At 45.1% G+C, this 19,237-nt stretch overlaps 2 protein-coding genes across 3 annotated transcripts in view; one reads left to right on the top strand and one right to left on the bottom strand.

Annotated features, from left to right (window-relative positions):
- Positions 1 to 6,610, bottom strand: part of KAT6A (lysine acetyltransferase 6A) — a 41,757-nt gene extending 35,147 nt beyond the window's left edge. For both annotated transcript variants that reach the window (XM_054224883.1, XM_054224884.1), the window contains exons 1-3: positions 6,469 to 6,610; positions 4,659 to 4,708; positions 3,775 to 4,545 (exon numbers count right to left, since the gene is read on the bottom strand). In XM_054224883.1, coding sequence (XP_054080858.1) covers positions 3,775 to 4,377 — 603 coding nt within the window. In that variant the 5' untranslated portion in view covers positions 4,378 to 4,545; positions 4,659 to 4,708; positions 6,469 to 6,610. The remainder of the gene's footprint in view (positions 1 to 3,774; positions 4,546 to 4,658; positions 4,709 to 6,468) is intronic.
- Positions 6,611 to 10,576: 3,966 nt separating this feature from the next.
- AP3M2 (adaptor related protein complex 3 subunit mu 2) lies at positions 10,577 to 19,222 on the top strand. The gene is made up of 8 exons (XM_054224900.1): positions 10,577 to 10,935; positions 13,079 to 13,250; positions 13,753 to 13,890; positions 14,432 to 14,517; positions 15,058 to 15,191; positions 16,065 to 16,272; positions 17,060 to 17,204; positions 17,546 to 19,222. The coding sequence occupies exons 1-8, from the start codon at positions 10,663 to 10,665 to the stop codon at positions 17,644 to 17,646; spliced, it is 1,257 nt and encodes a 418-aa protein (XP_054080875.1). The 5' UTR covers positions 10,577 to 10,662; the 3' UTR covers positions 17,647 to 19,222.
- The last annotated feature ends 15 nt before the right edge of the window (positions 19,223 to 19,237 follow it).

Here is a 19,237-nt window from a genome sequence, read left to right as displayed (position 1 = left end):
GTTGAAGAGATAGTGATGCCTGATACCTACCAAGAGGCAGCAACTCAACCATCTTCTCTTTCATTACAATTTCAGTATGAACTCCCTTTACTTTTAGGTATTGCAACAATTTGCCACCACCCCCACCTTCTTGTTTTCCACAACAGGGGTAGGCATTGTGAATCTTACCACTCTGTCACCTCTCATAGAAACAACGCCCAAGTCCAGCATTCAATCCAAAACATGACAAGGAATGCAAAAATAGCTGTTAACTGCAATTCCCATTTTAGCTTCTAAACTACAGGAAACTGAAAAGAAAGAAAAGGCCACTTCCCTAAAGCCCACACATGAGCACCCATAGCGCTTAAAACCGAAATTAAAGACACCTTCTTTTGTCAACCATTGTCACTAACAGATAAGCAAATTTCAGCACTGAGCTCTGCCCATCAGCACGTTGGTTTTTTTTTTCCGTTTGCTTGTTTTCATCCAAGTAGCGTTTTTAGGCCAGGGATTTCAAAACCATAATGTCAGCAGCATGTCATTACTACTTGGTAAAGCATGATAACTTGCCCTTGAACACTAGAATGTGGTATTCACAGAACACTGAAATAAAAAATAAGACCTGGAAAAAAACAAACAATACTTACTTAAACAAAGCTTCTGTAGCGTTGCTTTACGTTTATTTTGTTTGAAAAAAATTTAAGCCTCAACTTTCATAGACCTCCTGCAAGGTACTCAAGTTTCATAATACACAGGAAACTATTCAGAATTGAATCTTCACTTCTAGGCATCTAAACAAAGTGACACTACTAACAAACAGGCAGGTAAGCACTCACAGCTGAGTGGAAACTACATTTAAACAAATGAAAGAAAGAAATATTACACCTTTAAGATTCATAAATTTGGATCATATGATATATGGAGAGTTCTTAAGTGGATGTTAAAGACCAAACAGTGCAAGGGCAAAAGATTAACAACAACACACAAGAGACATGGGTCATTAGGATTTCTCAGGTTTGGGAGGCTGAGCTTTTGTTCATGTTGTTGCCAAGGCTCTTCTAAGAATCAAAAGAAACACTGTCACAATACTCCCAAAGAATCTGTACTGAATAATTCCATTGAAGAAGAAAAAGGAAAAAAAAAAACAAAAACAAACAAACAAACATGAAAAACCAAAACCCCTCACCACTCTCAAGCACCTAGTAAGTCAAGAAAATTACTACAGCATAGTAAGCCTTTTCCACCTGCGTAACTGGTTGAGATTTAACACAAAATAGTAGAGTGAAGGAAGATTACGACATAGTGTCTGCATTAAAAAAAACACCACCACCAAACGAAAAAAACAACTCAAAAAGCAAACTGTCTTAAAAATCTTATAAAACAGAAACTGATCTTTTAGCTGCCACTGACTTGCCATTAATGCTGGCAGAATCGTACAATGTTTAGAGCTTGAAGAGACCTTAAAGCCCACCCAGTGCCACCCGCTGCCATAGGCAGGGACACCTCCCACTAGGTTGCTCCAAGCCCCGTCCAACCTGGCCTTGAACACCTCTAGGGATGGGGCAGCCACAGCTTCTCTGGGCAACCTGGGCCAGGGGCTCACCACCCTCACAGCCAAGAATTTCTTCCTGATATCTCATCTAAATCTCCCTTCTTTCAGTTTAAAATCGTTACCCCTCGTCCTACTGCCCCACTCCCTGATCAAGAGTCCCCCCCAGCTTTCCTGGAGCCCTTTTAGGTACTGCAAGGCCGGTAATCAACATATAATCTACATAAATGTTTTAATATACCTTGAAAATGACTTAAAAAACTAGTATGAAGCTGAGCATGGGTTATACAACAGCAAGATGATACATGTAGAGCAGAAAATTTGGATGTTAGTTTAATACATACCAAAAAAAAAATAATCAGAATTTATTGAAGAAATCACTTGCAAAATTTCTGCTATAGCTACTACGCATTCTAATGTTACTATCAATCCTTTTGGTGTTCAAGCTGCTCAGACTTGAACAGGTGGAAAGGAATTAGGGAGCGCATCTAACAGCCCAACACACATATACATATACGCGTGCATTGTTTATACACACACAGGAACTTGACACATATTTTTTTAAGGGATAAAAAACAAGCCCCAGACCAAATTCAGCATTTATATTAGCTCATATTATCATTCACCACTCTGATATATCCCATTTTAAGAAAAACCCAGGGAATGCTTCATTGGAAAGAATACCAATCTGGTCTTGAGTTTTGGCACATTACAAGAAAACTGAATAGGCTGCAAAACATACTGTGTTAATAATAATATGCACAGCTAATATTTTCCACTGTTACTACCACTCTCAATCCAGCTGTCTCATGTGCTGGGCTTGTTTACATCCAGTTTTCATACCATTTTACAGCTATACTGATTTCATTACAGATACAGTTGGAGAAGTACATCGGAAACATTTGTAGACAGAACACTTGAAAAAGGGCAGAGGAAGCTGCTGGAATTTTCAGCACAGTAATTCTTACTTCCTACGTTCCACCAGCCCACAACAGAACGCTCTGATTAGTTAAGTACCGTGTCCACAGTAGAGCTCCCAGAGTTAAATAAGAACTTCAGAGAAACTTTAGTGGTGATAAATCGGCAGAGATTTTAAATTTTGGTTTTTTGAGGAAGAGAACTCCTACTGAAGTTTTAAGCCTTCAAATCCTAATAGATCATAAAGCAGCCCTCTCACCAGAGATGCAGCTGACTTGAAAAAATACAAACAGCACACATTCGGAGAACTCATCCCTGAAGGGGATATTTACAACAACAAAAAATTTCCAACACTGCTGAAAAATATATCTATTATGGATAGAAAAAATAATTTTCACATTCTAGAAGTCCTGAAGACTAGTATTGCAAAGATATGAATTACTGGCAAACTGTTCTTCAGTAAACAAAGCCAGACTTCCGCCTTACTTTGCTTCCACAGTAGCACTAGGACAGGAATGATACTGACTGGGTATGAATTTCACTCCAGCAACTTCATCTTGAGGTTGGAGTGGAGGGTCAAAGACCTTAGGCATGCAGAAGGATGGAAGAAAGGTGTGTGTGTGGGAAGCATAAAAATAAGACAATAGAAAAATACTTTGGTTAGTACAGTGAACTGTATTTAAGAAGGGTGGGGGGAGGCACACAAAAGGGAACAGAAGTCCATGAGTGCTCATTCTAGCATTTCCACACTCTCTACATCCTGATTTCACTCTTCTCTCCAACCGCTATATCCTATATACCTTTTCTTTCTATTTCACAACAAAGCTGTTCTGGGACAGCAAGTGATTTCTTGGTTGTGTACAAAGAAAGCTTATACGACAGCATTAGGTGGCAACTGATAATCAGTGCTTCACTATGTTATCTGTATTCAAATAAGAAATCGAACTGTCAGTCAAATAGAAATGTAAAAATAAGAGATGATCACAAGTTTGCTTTGCAAATCCACCTTACCTTGAAATGAGGAAGCTTACTTCCTATGTTTTGCTAACATAACTAAAGTAAGATACATCAATTCTGCTGTACGGAAGTGTTAAGAGGTAAATTCCTCACACTAGTTCATTTGCCATTTTCAGGTCCAAAGTACAAATTATGATCTATTACACCTCCTCTGATCACACTTCGAAATTTGGACACAGTAGGATCCTAAATGAACATTAGTCATTTCTAACTTACAAGATGCCAGTTAAACGAATCACTGACCTCAAACTGCAACTCTATTGACACATTTCATCAATCACAAGAAAATGCCCACGCAAACCGGCTCTTACCTTATCCTTCTCATGGGGAAGGAGACACACTGGAGGGAGACAGGAAAGAGACTCAAAACTCTCCTTCCCGTCAGCATTAGTGGTTGCTTTAGTGTTGAGTTGGTACAGAGGTCCATCTTTAAGGAGCCTACCATGGCCAACAGCACGTTTGACAGCTAATCGTAATTGCTGGTGAAAAATGGAGGCAGCGCTACCTCCAAATAACGAAGACACATCTTTCTGACCTTTCAGAAAACGCTCGATATTCTTCAAGGATGAGCCACTAGACTCAGCCAAGCCCTCAATTGCCCGTTTGATAAGTTTATTCCAGTCCACGTTTGGTTTACCATCCAACTTGCCATGGTTCCGAGGCTTCGGAAGTGCTATTCTCCCAGGATTATCAGGATCCTTGTAGGAGTTGAGACCCTTGTTGGAGACTTTTAAAATAGTTCCATCTTTAACACTCAACTCTAACTGTTCCAGAACAGTTTTGCGGTCCAAACCGTGCGAAGACGACACCGCATTGCATATCCTCTCCTCTGAAGGACGCTGTTTTTGCTTCTTTACCTTTTTGATTGCCTCCAAAATCCACTCTGTGTACAGCGGGTTTGCGAGTTTTACCATGGTGAAGAATTCTGTATATCCATAGAGTCGTTATCCTTTATCCCGATGTTGAACAAGTTTCACACGATGAGAAAACAGATTCTCGAATGATGGGAACCAGCTAACCATAGCATACACGTTTTCTGTTCTGAATTACTCCTCCTTTCTCAAACATTATTTGTTCTCGGACTGAAAAGAGGAAAGCAAAATGATTAGAAATTTTCTCATTCTTTCCAATAATTCCCATAACAGCTTCAGAGAAAGTTTTTCCACAAAGGTATAAAGATTTCAGCATATCTCACCTCAAATTCTGGTCTGCACACTCACAATCAGAAGAGCTGTAACATCAGGCCTGGAAGAAAACAAGAGGAGAGATATTTCCAAAGAACAGTTAGAAAAAGAAAAAAAAAATTAGCAGCCAACGTTAATTCATTAAACACATAGCAGAGTTTTAATCCACTACTACAGTTCTGAAACACTGAATTAATACTTAAGGTATCATCTTCACTACTAATAAAAGCATGGTTTAACACTGAAATAACTCCATCCAACCTAGAGGAAAAAGCGTGCCCTTTTTATTTCAATCCATAAGTCATCATAAATTCAATACCAAGTTTTACATCATTGCTGAGCACAACCTAAATTAATATGGGGGGTGGGGGAGAAGAACCCACAACAAAGATGTTAAAAAAGCAGCAACTTTCATCATTTTTGCACATGGAAGACACTGCCTGAAACTTCAATAGAAAGCAGTAGGAACAGCCAAGAGTCTTGAGCAAACAGCAAGAAACTTTCAGAGCGCCTCCAGGACTGTAATCATAGGTCTGATTCCTTCCTGCTAAGAAAAGCTATGACAGTTGTTCCATCAAGAAAAAAAGTGAAGAAACGCAGATGGAGATTGTAATTAAATGTTCCACTTTCAGAGACCGTAGAAAAGAAGAATACAACATTATGATCTTCAGTATAGATGAGACACACTGAAAACACTTGAGGACAAAGTAACAGGTGACCGTACACAATGAAGAAGGAATGCTTATGACACTACTAATTAAATATGCAGATGGAAGGGTACGAGGCTCTACTTCACAGCCTTTAGTTGTCTTTAACAAAGACTTTTTTCTAAGTGCGATAACAGTATGCTGAACTGAAGTTCTACTACAAAAGTACACTAACGGACAAGGATTTATAAACTTTTTATCACAAGATATAAGATTTTCTGCAAGGGAAGTTTTATTCAGGAGCTAGTCGTCAACACAGTTCTCCCATTCTGCTTTCTAGTAAGTACCAAAGAATTTATCAGCGCACAGACCGCATTTGCATACAAGCATCAGCCTCGGCGGCACCGCTCCGCGCAGCCAGTCCCGGGGAGCCGGGACCACGGCTCGGACCGGGGCGGGCACAGCGCTGGCTCGCAGCTCTTTCACCCGGCGAACAACGGGCGTCCAGGGAAGCGCGCTGCCCGAGGCCGGCCCAGTGGGGCCGCCGCGCTCCCGGGGGTCCCGGTCCCGTCCGCTCCCCGCGCGCGGCGTTACGTAACCACCCGGCCCGGCCGGGGCGGCGGCGGGACGGTCCTTGCGCTAGGAGCGGCCCCTGCACCTGCTACCGCCCGTCCCCATCCCCGCCGCCGCCGGCCCCGCGCACGCCGCCCCAAGGGGCTCGCACCGGCGGCATCGGGAGGAACAGAGCGCAGGCCGCAGCCCCGGCAGCCGGTCGGCCCCCACACCCTTCCTCCCCCCCCTCCCGCGCAGACGGGCAGCGCAGCCCGGCTCCTCGCACCGGCTCGGCCGGGCCCGCGCCCGCCTCCCACCGCCGCGCTCTCTCGCCGGAGACAGAGAGAAGCCCAGCCCGCGACCGCCGGGCCCGCACCGCCCGCCTCATCCGCACCCTGCCCTGGCCGCCGCCTCCCCAGAGTGTAGGCCCGGCGGGCCCCAGGGGAGCGGGCGGCCGGGTCCGGGCCTGGCGCAGAGCGGCGGCGGGGCCGGAACAGGCCGCGATCCTGGAGCGCCCAGCGGGCCTCCCCCTTCCCCGGGCCACCGAGCTCGCCAGCCGCCTGTCCCCGAGCTCCCCGGCACCGGGCACCCGAGGCGGGGTGGTCCCGCCAGTGCTACTCACCGAGGCCTGCGAGAGACGGGAACCGAGAGGCAAAGGCCGGACGGCGGCGAAGCCCGAAACTGACACGGCGGCCATCTTGGGTCCGGAGCTCTGCGGCGGGGGGAGGGGGCGCGAGAGGGGAACAGCCCGCGGCGGGCGGGGGCGCGCGCGGGGAACAGCGCGGCGGGGCGGGCGCGGCCGCCGCCGAGAAGAGCCGCGGAGCCGGGGCTGGGGCCGCCGGTCCGCGGCAGCGGGAGGCGGGGCGCGCCCAGGGCAGCCCGAGCGGGCACTGCCGTCCTGGGGCCGGCTGCCGACGGCGGCCTGTGGCCCCATGTGGGCAGAGTGCGCGGGGCCCGCTCGGGCGGCGCTCGGTGAGGGCTGGCTGGAAAGGGCGCTCGGGCGGGAGCCCCCGCGGGGAGTCTCCGCGCCCGCGGGGAACACGGCTGCCGGGTGCTCCTGCCGCCGCCGGGCAGGCGGGAACGGCGGGGCGCGGGCCGAGGATCGCGCTGTGGCGGTGGGTGGTTGTAGGCTGTAAGTGGGAAATCCACCTCTGGGGCGTAATTAATCTCGCGCTTGGACCGGCGACTCTGGGTTTTGCCGACGTGAAGGTGCGGAGGGGCGGCGGGATCCCGAAAGAACGGCGCCGTTCAGCCCGGGGAGGGACGGCTCTGCCCTTGGGCATCTTTGTGAGGTAATTTGTGTAACTTTCTGACACCTTCGATATGTTTTGCTTTGTAGAGTAAAAATTCGCTGTTCAAACATTAGCTGTTCTCCAGGGAAATAACCTGGGAGCACTCTGGCCTTGGCCACGTGGGGCCGGTGGTTGCCCCTGGAGCCCAGCGGGATTTTCTGATCGGGAGCGGATGGTGGCCCTTGGCCCGTGGTTCTCTGGGGCCGTTGGGCTGGCAGGTGCTGAAAGTTGGCAGAAATGAGCAAAGAGCAAATTCTCATTTTACAGCATTCTCTCCTAGGTTATATCTGCTTGAAAGAGTCTCATTTTGGTATCCATCCCGAATGGCTATGTGCCGCATGCAGTTCTCTGACCTTTTCTAACCTCTATCTGAGCTTACCCATTGTGCGTACACATTACGGAGCATTTTTCAACATTGCCTTTAAGGACACCTGTTGTGTAAAGTTTCGTGCGAGCTTCCCTTTTTAGAGATGAAAAAACCTTAAGAAACGGTGTGGAGACAGACTTGGTAAAGCAAACTTGCGATGTTTGCTGAATGGCTTTCTTTAGTGTCTTGAGGTGAGAAATTTCTCTTTTGAGCAAGAGGAACTCTTTTCACATTTTAAGAGAATAGGTTTTTCAGTGTGAAAGTTAAACGTTCTCAGCGAGTTACTGGCTACTTGAAGCCAATGGGGTTTGAGATGCTATTGCACAAGGTACTGTACAAACAGTTCTCTTTCTGCCATGTAGACTGTACAGGTCTGGCCTTGTCTTGTCAGGGTTGGGTTCTCCCTACGAATTAATCTCTTCTCCCACCTCTTACTGACTCTTCAGAATTTGCGTGGCTCTGTGCCGCATGACTTCCAGTGCCTTACGTTACAAGGCTGTTGTGCTGTATCCAGAAAAGCTAATGGAGATATAAACATAATTTTCAGATAAGAAAGTAAAGGAAGACTAAGAGGATTCAGCATATAACAGTGAAATCCAGTTGTGTTTCTTCAACACAGGGTATCAATCTGTCGGCTCTATTCTGTTTCAGAACTGGCAGTGGGTTATTATTAGCACCCTTGCAAAATTAATTGGTTTTGTTGACCATTATAAATTTTAAAATGGCCTGTTTTCTTCTACTCTCTGTTTTATTTTTGCAGCATAGGCTAACAGTTAAATCATCAGAATTCCTGCATATGGCAAACTACAGATGGTAGGGAATTGTTTTATCGTAAAGACAGCGCGCGGACTGGCAACACCGTTTTGACTTTGGCTGTGCTTAGGTTTCTCTGGGGGTAGTAGCGTAGTACTGTAACTAAAGTATAGTACCCTTCAATGAGCAGTTTTCAGGCAGTCAGTAAATTAACAAGCAAAATGAAGTTCTGTTCTGGCAGCATCTTCTGCCGTGTTCTCCTTTTATGTTCCAGTTTGTATAAGCTCCCAAGGCACTGTGGAGACTGACTTTCAGAACAAAACATGATCTTTGTGCTAACAGTTTGGAAGCAGCCAGGCAGCGTTTCTGCATCAGTAAACAGTGGTGAAACTACAAATTGTTCTCTGCAGGTGCCAGCAAGACATCTTAATAAACCTGTCTGATTTTAAAGCAGAAATGTATTTTCCCTTTTCCCTCAACAACCTTTTCCTCGGTGTGCAGAAATAATTAATTAGCCTATGGTTGCTTTTGTAGTGGCACCAGCGTTCTTGATGGCTAAAGAAACTGAAGTAACCATAGGAAAAATGCAGAAGTGACAATATCATGAACTGGGTAGAATACTAACAATTTTGGTGATGGGTGCAAGCAGTCAGAGGGAAATGTCAGTTTTTAAGTAACGTATAATACAGTCAAAACTGAATTGCATTTCATGAGACAAAAAAGAAATGCCTGTATTGAAAAGACATGTCCCATGACTGTTGGTTTTAAGGTCCAGGTTAAAAACAGAAAGGTGTGAGTTTCTCGGAGAGCCAAATGTATAAAGGCTTTATGTTGTTGGTCAATTTAACTATGTGCTGGCGCTTTCTGTCTGTGATACCTATATGACTCTCAATAATAGTCTCCAACAGCCTCACAGACGGATACAATAATCTTTACAATACCTTCATGTTAAAAGTAAAGTGCTTATATTAAAATCACAAAGAATTGTACTAAATCTAAAGTGGTGTAATTACAAATTGTTACCCCTTTGTTGATTCATTACAGTAATTTGAATTAGACATTTAAAAAACATTTGATGTTTAAAAAATGCATTTGATACAAATCATGACTGTAAAAGAGAAATTAATATATAGGTCATTTCTCCTTCATTATTTTCTGCTGCTGCAAAAAGCTCATCTACCGCTTGTTATCTGATATTTTAAATAAGGATGTATGCATACAGTAGTATTAAAAGGTAATGTCAGAGTAAATAAATTGACCTCTGAGCCATTGGGGGGGGCGGAAAATAGGTACGACATATCAATAGAAAATAAGATCTAATATAAACTCTGAACAGTGCAGTTTTTTTGCATTCTGACATAATCCATCCACTAGCTTTCTCATCTTCCAGAATTGGTGGTGTCGCTCATTAAAGGGTTTGAAGTGCAGTTGGGTGCAAAGACTCAGCCCTGACCTTTCCATGCTGGACCTTTATTCCCCTGGAATAAAGGCTGTACGCTTAGACACCTTATTTAAAGGAACAGAAAGGACGTATTTTTCATTGTTCTTGTATTTATGTTTGTTCCCGGCAGTAGTAAAATTGGAAAATTATTTGTAATGGCATCTGCCTGACTCGGAAGTGCAGAGACCTGCTGTATGAACATGGAATGCCTGCTCTTGTTCCGCACAGGAATCGCTTGGCACAGGGTTTAGGTGCATTTTGCACGACAATTGTCACTTTCGTGCCAGTTGGATTGTGTTTTCAGTAGCGTTAATACTCTGTGGTGAACAAACCAGCAAAATAATACAGTGGAGGACGTTCGACCAGCTGCTCCTCTGCAGAAACCGGGCCGCTTAACACCTTCTGTAGACTATGCGTAGCTGCCTACCCCAAAAGCAGGCACGGTTGCCCAGCGTGGGGCGTTCTGACCGCCCGGTCGGGGGGGCCGGGCCGGGGGGACGCGGGGCTGCCTCCGGCAAGAGCCCGTCCGCGCTGCTGCGGCGCGGGAGGGCGCGTGGCCGTGGCGCGGCGGTGGGCGGGGCTCCCTCGCGGCGGCGCCCCCTGCCGGGCGGCGGCGCGTGACGTGTGGTGGCGGTGGGCGGGCGTCTTAGCTGGCGGGGCGTTGCTGGGCGCGTGCCCGAGCAGGCTGCTGGCCCAATCGGAGCCGAGCGCGGCGTGCCGTTCGCGTGCGTCATCGCGCCGCACGCCTCTCATCGGCCTATCGGGCGCGGCTGTTAGTGGGTCACCCAGTCAGCGCGCTCGCTGGCCAAGCCTCGTCCGGGGAGGTGAGGGGGAGCTCTGCGCGCTGGGGGGCGGGGCTGGTGGCAGGAAGGGGGCGGGCACGCGGGGACCGTGAGGCGGTGCGCGGAGGGGAGGCCGGGCCGCGCTCCGGCCGCCGCTGGGGAGGGCCCGGCCGTTGCAGCCATGATTCACAGCCTGTTCCTCATCAACTCCTCGGGGGACATCTTCCTGGAGAAGCACTGGAAGAGCGTCGTCAGCCGCTCCGTCTGTGACTACTTCTTCGAGGCGCAGGAGAGGGCCTCGGAGGCGGAGAACGTGCCGCCGGTGATCCCCACGCCGCACCACTACCTCCTCAGCGTGTACCGCCACAAGATCTTCTTCGTGGCCGTTATCCAGAGCGAGGTGCCGCCTCTCTTCGTCATCGAGTTCCTGCACCGCGTCGTCGACACCTTCCAGGTGAGGGTCCCCGGCCCAGCCCCGGCGGGGGGCGAGGGGGAGCCCCGGGTCACTGCCGTGGTGTAGAGGAGAACAAGGCGGTGGCAGGGAAAGGGAGCTCTTCAAGTTAGCAGCAATTAATATTCTCTCTTTTTCCCATTTCTTAACTCACATCCTGAACCTGCGAGGATCTCGAGTGTGTCTCGTGGGCTTGCATGGTTGGGAACGCACTGCTTGAGATGGTGATGGATTGGAGATAAGCCAGTGTGCACAGGAAGGACCTTTCACCAGTCAAGACTCATATTTCTGTTTTGTCAAGGCTCATATTTCTGTTTTGCAGCCTGGTCTCTTCTGGGAGCTGTGGACTAAGACCAAGCGGGCCTTGTTCTCACAAGGAGGTTTTGCAATTCGTATCCATGTCACTTTGTGACAACCGACCAAAGTACTTGTATCTAGTGATATTCCTTGGAAGCGTATCCGCTTCCTAAAGAAGTGAGTCACGGGAGTTGCCCCAGAGCAGCCATATTCCCTCTGCGCTATGGCTGACATGCCTGCTGGGCAGTTTAGGGAAATAGTGAAGATGTCTGTTTGCTGCCTGCCAAGAACAGGGGTGTGTAGTCTGGATTTGAAATGTCTTGTGACCAGCATCCCTACCAGAATACAGGAAATATGGGTATCATGTGAGTTTTTGCTTCCAGGTGCCAATCGGAACACGAGTGTAGGCTGAGTTATGTTTCACTCAGTTCAGGACACGGATTGGCTGTTCAGGCCAAAAGTGTACTATGTCGGTTGTTTAGGCCTTGTTTTTTGTGAGAGGACAAAGGCGTGAGTGTGTCGTCCTCACTGGCTTGTCTGTATGTTAAAACCTGATAGGTCTGAGAAAGAAATAGCGTTTGTAGTGCAGGACTAGCGTCACAGTTTATGTACGCTCACGCTTTGTGCAGAATGCCTGATCTCTTTGTGTTTGTGTGCGCTTGATCGCTCTCCAGAAAGATGCATGAAGTCCCCATAGAATAAAACTATGATTACATTAAATGTTCAGTTTTTTAAATTGCTGAGTTATTGGGAATGCTTCCCGTAACATATGCCGAATCTGAAATATCTCCACTTAATTTCTATACCTACATTGTGTTACAGATTTACCATTTGACTTGGTATATTTTTCCTGCAAACTTTAATATTGCTAATTATTGTTTTGGAGTAGAAGTTGAAGAAACAGTAGAGGAATCAAGCTGGGGAATAAATTAGTCTGAGGATCCTTTATGATTCATGGTCTGAGGTTCTGCTTTATACACCTCTTAAATTATGAGGAAGGGGAGTTTTGATACATGGATTGGATAGAATTATTTTTCAGGCTTCTCATAATACTGGACTTCTGCTATTAGTCTAATACATCCTAGGATATGTAAGCAGTCTGTGCATCCCGAGTGGTATCAGAATGAAAAAACACAGGTAGTGTGCTAGACAGACTTCAGAAATGTTCTCCTGTAAAACAAATGTGGACTTAGGCAGAATATGCGGAGGGTGTGAAGCTGTGCTTCCCCTATATTCCACGTCAAAACAAATTCTCAAAAATATTCACAGAATTGAAGTTAATAATTGTAGTATTGACCACATGTATGCAAGCATTATAACAAAAGTAAATGAAAAGCTTTGAGGAGGAGAGGTTGAATTCCTCAAACAGCAGTGCTGTCTGGTTAAAATATTGACAGTAATGTAGGTAAAGACCAGCTGAGGAAGGATATCTGATACTGGAGTGTAATGAAAGGCATAACTGCACGTAATTCAGTAATGGCTGCAGGAAGTAAGTTTTTCATATTAAGGTGGCTGCTTAATTGGTTGCAGCTGAGCCACTTTCAAGTGCTAATTAAAAGATCTCTTAGCTATCAAAGGGAATCTTGTTATACAGAAAGGAAATAAGAGTGTATGATGATGCGGTGATTTGCCAGCTCTCTGGGGTGGTGGCAGAGGTATGCTCAGAGCTGTGCATGTCTGTTGGAGTGGTCAGTCTGTCTGATGTGCTTGTACTAATACATGGAGATTCAGTGTTGTTTCACCTCCTCCAAGAAGAGGATTGATTTATTTCTGTGTGGGAGGACACCAAACTGAATGATCATTAAGATTCTCTTTCAGAGGTTTTTGAGTAATTATTTCTTTTGCACAGGATTATTTTGGTGTCTGTTCAGAGGTGATGATCAAGGACAACGTGGTGGTGGTTTATGAGGTGCTGGAGGAGATGCTGGACAATGGCTTTCCACTGGCAACAGAATCTAATATTCTTAAGGAACTGATAAAACCTCCAACTATCCTGCGAACAGTTGTCAACACCATCACAGGTACAGGGAAACAAAAAGTAGATAACCTAGGGAGGCCATGTGGCAATATTCCTGCATAAGTAAACTAGAACATGTTGTTCTATACCATTCTAAACCCCAGCATAGGTGTATTTAAGGAGTCCTGTGTTAGTGCTTTGCTTTGAGGTTCCTTCTAGTTCCAGCACAAGCTGCGCTTTTTTTTATCCCAAACAAACAGATTACATGTCCAGTTACAGCCATGACATGACTTCCTGGATGAGTTAGTTTGGTGTGGGTTTTTTGTTGGGGTAGCTTTATTTTTTAGTTACGCTTCCCCGTGCCTTACTGTGGTATGTTTTAGAGTTGGATGTAAGAGAGAGATAAATTGTAGAACACAAACAGTGAGTCTGGAAGAGTAGTTGCTCTCCTACAAAGAGAAAGAGGTTCTCGGGGATTAATTACAATTAAGTTATAGGAGGGTAATTACTTGTTCTGGAGCATTGTCTAACTTCTGTGGTGGTTGTGATTGCCTTTCTTTTTCCAGGAAGCACTAATGTGGGTGACCAGCTTCCTACCGGACAGCTATCAGTGGTGCCTTGGAGACGTACTGGTGTAAAATATACCAACAATGAGGCGTATTTTGATGTGGTTGAGGAGATAGATGCAATCATTGACAAATCAGGTATGGAAGTTGCTTCTGGCTAAGACAATGGTAACTTGTCCTGATAGCGCCTGAAGAGAGATTTAGGTTTTCAAAGAGGAGCTCCCTTATCGAAGGGTGGGGGAAACTCTATTCCTATTCTTACTCTGGAATGTTGCCAACTCATAGGTGTTATTCAGTCACAAATTTTATAGAAGTACCAAGGTTTTCACTTGTCCTCGTTCCTGAGGTCTTGTAAGCAATTCTATATTAGGAAGATAGAAGGTGAACGAAGATTGTGCATAGCGCTATCTCCTTAGTTTTTGTGCGTTTTAGTCTTGTTAGTGTTGGGAGCTATTGTCCTTGGCCATCAAAATGGACATTGCTGGTGCCAGTGGTTCTTATTTATATGGATCTTCTCCGGAAGTGGTTGGGAATGAGAAAAATGTTGAGCAAGCAACATAATGAGCCATGACATTTCATAAAGATAATAAATTTCTGTCCTCCTCATTGACAGATTTTCTACATTGTGTTTTGTTTGATCAGGTTCACATAACTTCCTGTGTTTGCTTTATTGTCGCAGGTTCCACCATTACTGCTGAAATCCAAGGGGTGATTGATGCTTGTGTCAAGCTGACTGGGATGCCAGACCTTACCCTTTCCTTCATGGTAAGGCTCAAGGATGTATCTTTATTTAAGTATTTTGAAAAGGGTTTCCCAGCCCTGATACTAGGATCTCAGTCTCATGCTGATGGATTCCAGTAGATCAGAACCTCGGTATGCCAAACAAAAGCGAAAGAAGTGACAATGGAAATTCATAGTGAACTTCAGCAACTTTGAGCCTAAAGGTTTTATTTTCAGATTCTTTGTTAAAAGTACTGTTAGTGTGTGCTGTGACTAAGTTTCTGAGATACAGTGGTGCTTTAGGCAGCTATCCTAAAGGGCCATCTTTTTTTTTTTTATGAGTATGCATCAATGTAATTATTTGACATGACTAAATTTTCTAAAATAGGATAGAGGTTATTGAGTACTGCTATTGCACAGATGTAACAGCACCAAACAGATTATCGTGTCTGAATGTAGATACCTTCAGACGGGCAGAGTGCGTCAAATGGTAGACCCTTCATGGATAGAAGACTGAGGAGAAGAAGAGGAGGTTATTTTAAGTAATACTGCTTTCACTAACCTTGTGACTTTCTTTTCTTTCAGAACCCTCGGTTATTGGATGATGTTAGCTTTCATCCTTGTGTGCGTTTTAAGCGCTGGGAGTCAGAGAGAATACTCTCCTTCATTCCACCTGATGGAAACTTTCGCTTGCTCTCCTATCATGTTAGTGCTCAGAAGTAGGTGATAAATGTAGTGCTGTGAATTACAAAATTTGGATCTTCCTGGCTGAAGGGGGTGGGAGGGGAAGGGAATTACTTTTACAGATCAGGTGGCATGTTGTGCCAAATGAAGTAGAGGTGCATTGTAATGTGCACTTTTCCTTTTTTAAAACCTGTGTTTTGTCCTTGATTAGAGCAGTGATTCCGTTGTTTCTTTTTGGTCAGCCAGCATTTTTCAAAGACTAGTAGCAGATAAATGAACTAGAGAGGGAAAGAATTAGGCAGTATGGAGTAACCAAGCTGTTGATTTCCTAAGTTTATAAAAAAACTTTCAGAATAAAACAAGATAGTTTGGTAATCTTGTTTTTTTGACAGCTCTCTTAATAGAATTACAAGTTCTTGTCTGCTGTTTGCACTCTTTTCTAGAAGCAGCTTACCAAGTACTAATTGGGGTTACAGATGCTAAAGCATTTTGTTAGGCTTTGTCAGACTTTTCAAGTAAATGAAAAGGAGTGGGATATCTAACCGAAAGCACAAACGTGAAGTTCAAGTGCTGCTGTACTGCCTGGAATTACTTGCCAGCTTGCTTGTGACATGCAAAAACGTTCCTCATCCTTTGCTCAAGTCTCCTGTTGTGCTGGATGTAGTTACCTGTCTGGTAGAGGTAGAAAACTAAGACATGGCAAGCTTGATTAAAAAAAAGTGTAATTACGACTTGAGAACAGGATTCTGACTTTGCTCTTAGATCAAACAAATGAGTGTAGGATTTCCTTTTCTTTTAAGAAGATTGTTTTCCAATGTTTTCAGTGTGAAAGGCAAGGACTGCATCAGGAAAAGCAATGACGAAGGTGAGAGATTGACAAGGACTTTCTGTTCATGTCTTTATTCTAGTCTTGTGGCAATTCCAGTCTACGTTAAACACAACATCAGTTTCCGTGATAACAGCTCACTGGGACGTTTTGAGATCACAGTGGGGCCGAAGCAGACTATGGGGAAGACTGTAGAGGGAGTGATGGTCACTAGCCAGATGCCAAAAGGTGTCTTAAATATGACCCTTACACCCTCTCAGGGAACACATATCTTCGATCCAGTTACAAAGGTGAGACGAAAGAGAAAAATTAGATATTTTTTTAATCTTTTTTACCTTTCGGCAAATGAAGTTGAGCTGTTCATGCTTACACAAACATGTCCTTGAACGTTGTTTTTCTGAAAGCAGTATCTTTTCTTGGGGTGAGGAAATTGCATATTAGAAGTTGTCTTAATCCCCACAACAAATAGCTTGGTGTCTGACTGGAAAGTAGTTCTGGTTGCTTGGTGTGTGCAGAAAATCCAAGAACTGATATTGTATGATGAGGCATTCGTCTGGTGGATGCTTTACAAACTTCTGTATGTCTAGTTGTCATGCCTAGTACTGTATGTCCTTTGCAAACACTGAGGATTTGGGTTGGTTAGTGGGTTTTTATTTGTTTTGGGGTGTTCTGGTTTTGTTGTTTGGCCTGCCCCACCTCGACTTCACTTCTTTTCCTTATTGCAAACTTAAATTCGATGGTTTACCTGGAGTAGAGCCTCAAGCAGCACTGCTTCAGCCATTCGGAAAGGAGGCAATTCTGCATTATTGTTGTCACTGTTACACATAGGAAATGGGGCCTGTAGCACAAGTAGTGAAAATATCATTCATGGTAGGCTTTTGGGGAACCTCATGGAAAGAGAGGGAGAGAGAACAAAAGTCCAAGGCAGCTGCTCCTTAAACCTGTACTGTGTCTGTCCAATATGAAAGGCAAGATACTAAGACAAAGATCTTTTCCATAAAGTAACAAAAAGGGGACCCTTCTTTAGAGGGTGTTACGGCATTTCTGCTTCACTGCTGCATTTTCTGTCCCTTGAAGCTGCTGTCATGGGATGTGGGGAAAATAAACCCCCAGAAGCTGCCAAGCCTCAAGGGGAGTGTGAGCTTGCAAGCTGGGACATCAAAACCAGATGAAAACCCCACCATTAACTTGCAGTTTAAAATTCAGCAGCTGGCTATATCTGGTAAGTGTCAGGTAAAGAAGCTGAATATTCTCTGCTGTGGCAGTGCTCACTCTGCACATAGCTGAAATAGCTCTGCAGGCCTTCTGAAGTACATTCTATCTGAAACATGTTCTTCAAGTAAAAAAATTGTGTGCTTTGACTACAGATATGTGGATTTGTTCTGTAAGGAATTATTCTGACAATGAGCAGTTGTCAGCTTTTCTCCGTTCTGTTTACTGCTTGCTAAAACTTTCCCTGTGCTTTCCGCACTTCTAGCGTGATCTTCTGTTCCTTTATCCTGAAGGCCTGTCTGCTTGCTTTGTGTCAGCAGTCAGTCTTATGTTGTGTTTGTTTGCCTTTAGGACTGAAGGTGAATCGCTTGGACATGTATGGGGAGAAGTACAAGCCCTTCAAGGGGATAAAATACATGACTAAGGCTGGCAAGTTCCAAGTCCGAACCTAGAGGATTCCGATAGTGAGGAAGAGCACTTTCCTGTTTCTCCTGTCCGTGGCTGTTGGATGCAGCCTCTTACCCCATCCATCTGTTTAGGGTTGCTCCCTTGCCTGTAGTAGCATGAGCAGGAGAGCCAGTGCTTAGGGTGCTGGGGAGCAGGGAAAAGTAAGGTTGACCTGAAACCATCTCATCCCTAGATGAATCTCAAGTATTCGGAACAATGGCAGATGGGAGAGGTGTTCAGGTCCCTTGGGATTAGTGAGTCGGCTACATAAGCTTGTATCACCTTCATTTTGCTGTCTTAAAAGAAATTCTAGGGATTTGTTGCCTTTTGTAACTCCTCTTCCTTATATTTTCGTTGGCTTTTATCCCTTTGTAGATGATACAAAGTTGAATTTCCACAAATTTCAACTCCGGTGCGATGGTCTGGCATCTGCCCTTCCCCAACACTGGGTGTTAGGGCGGAAAGCTGTATAGTTCTTGGCAGCAGAGAGATCATCTAGCCATTCTGCCTCAAAGGGACTGGAAGAAGTGGAAAGGTAGATTGTCCCGCCCAGGATGGGAAGTAAAGAAGTCTGAGATTGGGGATGGTGCCACAGAGGGAGGAAGGGAAGAAGTGGATGCTTTTTCTAGATATTTCGTAAGCCATCTTGGTCATCAGGTATCTTGAATCTCTGGAGATAGACTGGAAACACATCCAAATCTTAGTATGGTATCCTATGAAGGCGTGACTGTAGCACGTGTCATCTTGTAACTGATGGGTGGTGCCATCTGAATGTATTTTTGCTTCTCGTATTTCATCAGTGTTTGAAGGTAGGGATTCTCCTAGCTTTTTTGGGGAGTCAGGGGAGAGGCAGGAGAATTTTTGTGGAGACATAGCACTTTGATGGAAACTGAAGCTGTATCTAAATGAAGACGATCGCTATCCTAGTAACTTGTTGGAACCTCCTTTTGCCTCTGCCTGCCTATTACAAATGAAGGTGATACTGTTGTTCTCCTGCTCGCTGATGTCTTTGAGATAATTGTGTCCTGGTACCTTTGTAGTGTTTCTGGCTGTCCTATCTCATTCCAGTTCCTGTACCACTCAGCTGCTGTGCAGGTGGATTCAAGCCTACGCTGGAATTTTCACTGGGACCATCTCTTCTGCAGGACCTGTTGCTGCACCTGCCCATTCCAGTCTGTGCTGCGTCTTTCTGTACAGCATAAATATAAAATGAGAGGCATCTGCACTATTCCATATTGTCTGTTATGTGCTCTTTGGCCACTAGACGGCAATGCGTTTTATCTGTGGTAGCAGAACTTGTCCCTAAGATGCTGTACATGCGACTACAGCATCTGTAAGGTGGCTGTCAACCATGTACAGTTCATGCTTGTGAACAGAACAAGGTGACCCTAAACGAAGGATAACATACATTCTGGTTTGCATGTGATGGATACTTGCAGTGGATGAGTGGCATCTTGCATGTGGAATTGCAAGTCCCAGTGCAAATGATGAATGCCATAGCAGGTGGCCTTACTGCTGAGCATGTTCAATGCAAATATAACCTTCATCAAGGGCATCAATAAAATTCATTTTCACATGTCATCTGCGTCATTTCAG

This window comes from Rissa tridactyla, chromosome 20, assembly GCF_028500815.1.
Source record: "Rissa tridactyla isolate bRisTri1 chromosome 20, bRisTri1.patW.cur.20221130, whole genome shotgun sequence".
Lineage (NCBI taxonomy): Eukaryota > Metazoa > Chordata > Aves > Charadriiformes > Laridae > Rissa > Rissa tridactyla.
Note: the sequence above shows the minus strand (reverse complement) of the source record. Positions and strands in the feature narration are given on the sequence as shown.

Bases quoted from the DNA above. Each gene is read 5' to 3' on its own strand.
- AP3M2 (XM_054224900.1), top strand. From the start codon at position 10,663: ATGATTCACAGCCTGTTCCTCATCAACTCCTCGGGGGACATCTTCCTG. The intron at 15,192-16,064 runs GTAGGTGATAAA...TCTTTATTCTAG, and splicing joins TATCATGTTAGTGCTCAGAA to TCTTGTGGCAATTCCAGTCT. The intron at 16,273-17,059 runs GTGAGACGAAAG...TGTCCCTTGAAG, and splicing joins TCTTCGATCCAGTTACAAAG to CTGCTGTCATGGGATGTGGG.